This window comes from Vigna radiata, chromosome 7, assembly GCF_000741045.1.
Source record: "Vigna radiata var. radiata cultivar VC1973A chromosome 7, Vradiata_ver6, whole genome shotgun sequence".
NCBI lineage: Eukaryota > Viridiplantae > Streptophyta > Magnoliopsida > Fabales > Fabaceae > Vigna > Vigna radiata.
Window position 1 is genome coordinate 473,919 of NC_028357.1, and position 7,817 is coordinate 481,735.

The 7,817-nt window shown below is 34.6% G+C and overlaps 1 protein-coding gene across 2 annotated transcripts; it reads right to left on the minus strand.

Moving 5' to 3' along the window:
• Window positions 1-708: 708 nt before the first annotated feature.
• Window positions 709-5,454, minus strand: LOC106768801 (F-box protein At2g26850). Of its 2 annotated transcripts, XM_014654128.2 has the most exons (5): window positions 3,663-5,450; window positions 3,425-3,504; window positions 3,071-3,249; window positions 2,577-2,651; window positions 709-1,158 (listed from the first exon to the last, which is right to left on the minus strand). In XM_014654128.2, exons 1-5 carry the CDS (start codon window positions 4,335-4,337, stop codon window positions 968-970), a joined length of 1,200 nt encoding a protein of 399 aa, XP_014509614.1. In that variant the 5' UTR covers window positions 4,338-5,450; the 3' UTR covers window positions 709-967. The 2 variants fall into 2 exon arrangements, with proteins under 2 accessions (XP_014509614.1, XP_022640222.1); XM_022784501.1 differs by lacking the exon at window positions 2,577-2,651 and having other exon boundaries at window positions 3,663-5,454.
• Between the last annotated feature and the right edge of the window lie 2,363 nt (window positions 5,455-7,817).

A 7,817-nucleotide genomic window follows, 5' to 3' on the forward strand; every position in this document is an offset into this window, starting at 1 on the left:
GTCAGTAGAAATTGAAGACAACATTCTTGAGAAATGAAGTCCCGAAACCCAGACCCTATTGATATAATATTACCAAAAGGACTTCCAAATGTTACAAGCATAGGCTCTTTCTCTGCTTCAACCATTTCATGATAGAATAAGTTAACTAAGTGGTGCAGACTACAGTTGGATTCCTTCTTGTCTCTACTCTTTCTATTGCTTTTAAAGAATGATTGATCTTTCAGATTGCAAGCTCATTATACCAATGAAATCAGAAATTGGTTTTCTCCAGTATGAACCTTTTGAAATGTGCTTAGTAAAATCAATTTCTTTTCTTTTGGACCAAAGCAGATTTCTTGGATGTATATGGCTGTCCTCAGATTAGAGATTCAGGTACTACTCTCAGACTCTGAGTAACATACAACTCTCCTTGTTCTAGCAGTGTCAACTCTCTAAAACATAGCTTCTTCAATTTCATGCTAGCCGCATCAACTTTATATGCCATTTCTCAAGACAGTTTTAGGACAAACATTTTCACCCCACATGACCAATACGGTTAGCATTAGACAGAAAATCATAATAAAATTCCGTGGCAAAATGGAGCAAGCATTGTTTATGCAATAAATTAATTGTTTGCATACGAATAAATGCCTTAATTGATTGGGATGGAAGCTGTTTTAGTATCAGTTCAAAGGTACTAATTTGAGATTATCAGCTAGATTCTATATATAGTGGAATGAATATTCTACATTTGTGGGTAAATGAGCAATTTACAATGAGGGAAAGCACATCAATATGCATAAATTTTCTCATGAAAAAATGTGACAAAGGACAGAAGAAGAAATCGGGTTGGCCTAAATATCTGAAAATCCACTTCATGTTGTATTTTGGCATGTATAAAGCAGAACCAGTCAATGCTTCACAGTTGCTGAGACAAAGCTTCTATAAAATCATGCTAAGTTGAAGAGAATTTGATCAGATCCAGTGCCTACGAATCCAAGACTTCAGATGGCCAAAGGCGTTTCCAAATGGCAATCTCAGCCTCACTCTTAATCTTTCTTATTCCACCATAAAATCCATCAGCCTCATTTCCCTCCTCCCTATGGTCTTTCCTACTCACAGTTGTCTGCCTCCATCGTGAGCCAGGGGTGTAATGATTAAACTCTAGCACCACAGTGTCTGCAACCAACACATTTAGCATTAAGTAAGCTATGTTTGAATCTCAAGAAACCCCTCTCAGGGAGAGGATGTTATATAAAAATGTTAATTCCTAGACTCTTGTTGTAGTGGCATTTGACCACCCCTTCAACATCATTTTAGCAGTTTCAATGATTGCAACCTATATAAATTTAAAATTTTCATCCAATTATGATTGATTGGCAAAATGTGAAAGACTTAAAATAACTAAATTTTAACGAAGCACAAGTTTGTTGGATTTCATTCTTCAGAATTCAAGGCAAGCAAAATAGGCCTTATCAACACAAAGCAACTAACCCCGTATTACTTGATTTTGTTACATAAGCATAATCATAAAATGAGTGCTATTGCTTATGAAGGGAATGTGAAATAAAATATTGCAACCGATACCTTATAAGGATTGGTATATTCTATCTATATACTTAACAACACCAGAAGACAAATAACACTCTGTCCGTCCCAATAAGACCCTTTTAGTAATTCACACTCTTCAAGAAAACTAGTTAAAAACAATAAATTTGTCACTAATATGTACTTTTGTTTCAAAATTATCCTTTCATTTTGAGTTAAAGCAGTTGAGAGAGACTTCGGTATCCGTGAGGACTTATATTCTCAAATCAGATTAAGAGGGAAAATCTTTTTATGATTTATTTCAAATATTTAATTAAAGGCATTTTAGGAAATAAATAAGTAATGCATTACAAATGGGTCTTATAAAATGGGACAAATTTTTTTCGAAAAAGGGTTTTATAAATAGGGATAGAGGAAGTAGTGTTCGGTTTATAAAAATCATGTTAGTCCCACAAAGCAAAAAGATTCCTAACAGAGATGAAACAGCCTACAAAAGGAATCTAGTTCTTTAGCATGGTTAGCCATAAATGCCCACTGAGACACAAATTATCAATGTGTTGGTGGAAATGATGACATACTGACCATGAGTGTCTTGGGGACCAACCAAATAGCATAGCAGGTGGTCCATATTTAGATATATTAGATTAGAATCCAGAAAGACCTAGCCAAACCTTTGGTCTGGCTGCCAAATTAAACTAACTACAAAAGAATGTCAATTTTTTTCAGTGTATATCCACAATAATAATAATAATAATAATATTGTAAAAATCTTAATATATTAAAAATAATAAACCAGTAAACTTTATGTTCTTCTTAGTTTCTGTATCAAAATTCCTAAGCATCATCCATCTATATCCTACAACCATTTTTTCCCCAAGTTTGTTCCTTTCACTGATCGACAAGATTATCAATCATACTCAGAGGCAGAATATGGTCCTATTTTGCTAGAAGGGAAGAAAAGATGACTGAATTGATGATACATTTCTAACCAAGAAAAACAGTGATTGATAATGGCAATCATCCAAAAGGAAAATAAAAAATCAACTCACCACTTTTGTGACATCGGCAATAATTTTCACTGCCATTGCATGACTCCAGGTGGCCTACAACACCATACCACCAACCTGCCATGAAGGTGGATCTCGTCATGCAGAAATTCATTTTAATTTATTATAAGTCCATCATATACTTCTAATATGAAGAATACAAAGGCTCTTAATCAATCAAGTTATACAAGATTAAGGGCACAGCTTAGAATAATGTCAATATAACTCGAAAATGAGTTCTCAATTATCAACATCCCAACACAAGGGTATAAAGAAAATGAATAATTGAGAAAGATGGAGATCATTTTTATACATCAAAGGTTCAAAGTAGACCCAACTGCCCCTTTTGTTGACTCTGTTAATATATAGACATGGTCCTCCACTATGTAGTTATTCTCTTCAATGTTTAATAAAACTTAAATGGTTGTTAGGGTAGACCTTTTACCAGGATTAATGCAAAAAATTAATAACACAAGATATTTGATAATGGAACAAACCATAAGGAAATTCTTTGTTTCTCCTCCACTGAATCTCTATATGATCACCCGGATACAAATCATTTAAACAGTCGGAGACATGAAGATCATGTGGAGAAGCATCAATAGGAGGGGCTCTTAGCCTTTCCCATGGGATGCCACACTCTTTAGCATCTGCTCTTCTTCCATGCGGAGGATACCTGTAGTAAGCAACAAATCAATAATTACGTCATCAGATCTAAATTTCATTTTATTTTCCTCTTACGCTTCCTTTAAAATATCTTCAAACTTGCTAATCAAATCTCTAAGATTATGGAACTAATGTGAACATATGTATATATAGACTATATGAGCATCTTTAATCATGCCAATTACCTGGCTTGGAAAGTATCAGTTCGTGGATCATAGCTAATTGTAGCGTCATAGCAAGATAACATGAATCCAACATGACCATTCTACATCAGCAACAGAAAAAATGTAACTTATGAGAAAAGAAAACACAACCCACGGTATATAATTGAAATTCAAGCAACTGGTTTTATTTGTAGCAAGCAAGGTAGGTGTAAGTTTTCAATATAAAAGTAGAACAAAAGGGTTTGCACATATTACATACCTCACGGTTATAGACCTGAGCAGGGAAACAAAAGTTGCCCGACTCAATAGCAAGATACCAGTTCATGATTGAGTCAACAGGTAAAGAGGTCCTCTGCTTGAGGCTATTATTTTCATCAGCCTTTGGTCTCATCCATTGCAAAGGCAAACGAAGAGACAAAAATCTCATCAAGCCCCTTTGCCTTCCATGTTTAAGACCCCCAACATTGCTTTTGGAAGCAACATGCCACTTCCACTCTCTGTAAGCAGCAGGACCAATAACACTGCCCCACTTCTGCTTCATGTGTCTCTCCCAAAGGTGATCACTCACACATCTCTCCCTCAAATAGCGGCAAACGGCAACCATTTGGCACAGAGAAGAAGGAGGTAGCCTTTCAAGAATGCAATCCAAGGCCAACTCAGGCAAGTCCAAAACTGACATGCCATGGCTTTCCTCAACATTCTCTACTCTTGAAGTTAGGCTCTTCCTCACCAGAGACATTCCTGCAGGTATTTGACAAACAAATCCAAGCCAGAAGCGGTTTCTGAACAGCTTGGAGATTGTTCTCACAGACAACTCTTGAGAGAACAAAAGGAGTAGCAACCGCATCTCAGTTGCCCATGATGGGAGAGGTCTGAGAAGGAGGGACTTTAAAAACAAGAAGAAGGAGATGCAAGTGATGAAGTAAAGTAGCATTAGAATATTGAAAGTTTTTTACGGGTCAAAATTGGATTTGGCATATGTGATAAGAGGGAGAGAGAGAGAGAGGCAGGCTAGACTGTAGATAGAGTCAGTGGAGAACCAATTGCGGAAAGGCAATAGCTTATAAGAAGAAACCTCACTATTAACCAAAACTGAAGCGAAGTTGGTATCTTCAAACACCTTTTAAAGATGGGTTTTATTTTGGTTCAAAGAAACCCCACCAAAACCCCAATGGTGGGCCTTCTACCCAAAGTTTGAACAAGATTCACAACCACGCAGACCGACGAACTTGGGTGGAAATTGCCTTGACTTGAAAGCCTGAACCACTGTTATGCTACTATGTAGAGTAGAAAAGAAAGGAAAAAAAAAAGATTAAACAAGCCTATGAAACAGTTTTCTCCCTCTTATTGGCTTACAACAGGAAAAAGGAGCTCAAGCGTACATACGAAGTTAACAGCTGTCATTCAATGAAAGATTGAATCTATAGCAATGGGTCCTATGAAGGAGTTGAAGCGAGGAAGCTAAATAAGGTGGGGCACCAAGATCTGTAACAGGGCTTTTGACACCTGGAAAATGGGATTAGCAAGACAAGAACGATAGGGGAAAAAAAAAGAACAAAGATGAAGATAAGTCTAGATGCAAAGACCCATATCTAAAGAATCTCTGGGGCAATTGAATAATTAATCCTGTTATGGGAATATTTTGTTCCTAGAACAGATCCGTGGTAGTTGCAATTGACGCAGTAATTGGTCCACACACCCCAAGAAAATGGAAACAAAAGAAGGCCAAAGGACAACAATTCTCGGGGTGGTGTGCACATGAACAGAAGAGGATTGATTAAAAGGTATTAATGGTGGTAGTGATGGTGGAGATGAATATTGAAGAAGGGAAGAGGGTGTTGTACGGTGAGTAGGTGGGTAGGTCCTCTCCTCCACCTCCTTGCCCTTCAGCTCACCTCACCACATACCATTTATGCTCTATATTCAAGGGATCCCCAGCCTCGTACTGCTTTGTCTCTGGGGCAATTTAGCAAACAGTTTATAGGTAAAAATGGATAAGAGAATGATTTATTTATTTTAGAAAGAAAAATAATACATGGGCGGCTATGGTTAAATTAAAGTAACATTTTTTTGTGGATGTGAAGACAGATTTCTACTTGTAGATTCTGTGATCCAATAGAATCGATTTCCAATTTATTTATGACGAAATTAATAAAAATAACAATGTAGTATTGATGATTTGGAACTGGTATATATTATAGTGTATTGAAAATCTTACCTTTTGCAAGTGGGTGGGAAGGAAAAAGACAGCCGTCATTGGATAACGTAAGGAGCAGAGCAGTTGGTAACACTGACACTAACGCTACCCTTCCACCACCATTGCTTCCCTGCAACCGTGTGTATTGTTATGAGTTTAATGAAAGCATCACATCCATTCACGTTTCTTGTCAGAAACACATTATTGACTTGAGTTTTTGTATTCTTTTATTAACAAAAGTTAAAATCTTAATCATGTTTTTTTTTTTTTAATCTCTTAACATGGGATAACTAATATTTTAATCTTATAAAAAAATTTAGTAGACACTGTTCCGCTAAGAGATTGTCTTTTAATTATCAAATTAATTAGATTAATCGGATTGTTTTTGTAAAAATAACTTTTTAAGTATTAAAAATATTTTTAATTTCGGACACAAAGTTTGAATTTGTTTCTATATAAATTTTCAATATATTTTGATTTTCAAACTTAAAAATAAATAAACTTTTTTATATGTAAAACACGTTTTATACTAGTATTTTGTGTTATTTATACAATTTTTCGTTTCAATATTAATTAGAAAACATATTTAAGACATTAAAAAATTTAACGAAATTAAGTTAAAAAATTATATTAATTTATTTTTAAAATTTAAGACCAAAATATATTAAAATATCAAAAGTTTATATATATATATATATATATATATATATATATATATATATATATATATATCAATATGACACCATACCTCACGATCCAATACAAAACGATTGGTGGATCGATAGATAGGATCATAGACAAGATTAACAATAAGAATAATTATATTAACTTAAGTTAGGTCATTATTATATGGGTTGTAATTGGGCCAACACTAATCAGAAGTTCATCCCAAAATCTATAAATATAGGTTTGATATCCAGGTAGTTGGTTACTTTTCAAATACGCATTTATGTTGAGATATCAGCAAGTGTACTGAATCGTATCAAGTTATAAACATGGTAAGACCAAGTATCGTTTCCCAAGAGACTCACGGCCTAAACAGTTATGTGATCTTTTGATTAAATAAGACTTGAGAACAAACTCATTTGGTTTAAAATACAAATAAAAGTAAACATAAATGCAATTTTGATTAATTGACAAGAAAACGCAAAGGTGAATGATTTGTAAAATATGGAATGAATATGTTGTTGGGGTTTCCATTTCTCTTATTCACTCTCATGTATATAAGAATTCTTCTTCTCATTAATGTTAATGCCACTTTCTAATTTACTTAAAACCTGATGTCTTGGCGAAGAAAGCCTATCCTTAATTACTAGTTTACAATGTCTTGTCTCCCTAGCAATTAATTCTGCATTACATACGCACAAAAGCTTAAGGCAACCAAATGTTTTATCCCTATGTCTAGTGTTAAGAGTCCGACAAGTGTACCGAATCGTATCAAGTAATAATAAACGGTAAGTCCAAGTATCGTTTCCCTAGAGACTCGTAAGCCTAAACGTTCACGTGATTTCTTGATTATTTAAGACTTGTATATCGAAAATTTGGTGTTTAGAATGAAAAAATGAAAATTAAATATGCATGCAAAGATTGATCAATTAACAGTAAAACGATATGGATGAATGATGTTGTTGGGTTTATGATTTCATCATAATCCACTCTCATATATTTATGAATTCTACTTAATTCTACTTGTTAATCAATGTTAATGGCACTTTCTAATTTACCCTAATCCCAATGTCTTGGTGAAAAGAGTCTACTCCTAATTACTAGTTTACTATTTCTAGTCTCCCTGGCAATTGATCATGCATTACATTAATTCGCACAGAAGCTTAAGGCAATTGGTCCTCCTATCCCTATGTCTAGGTAATATTGCTCCCAAGAGAATTCCCTCATGTCTAGACCTACCCACATGTGTCCACATAGATAGAATCAAAGATCATGTTATTGAATAATGTCTTAAACAAAGCATGCAAATATAATGGAGGAAAAACTCTAACAATTGATAAAAGAAAGCATATGAATAAAGTAATAATTCAATATATGAGAGTTTCAAAGGATTACATCAATTTCCCAACAGCAATGGAGGTTTAGTTCACCATAATCATGGTAAAACTAGATGAAAAGTATGAAAAGATAAACCCTAGATTTGATAAATAGGAGCTCCCGCATCCAAAATCCGCCTCCAAGGGGTGAAGAAGGTGTTTCTGCGTCCTTTCT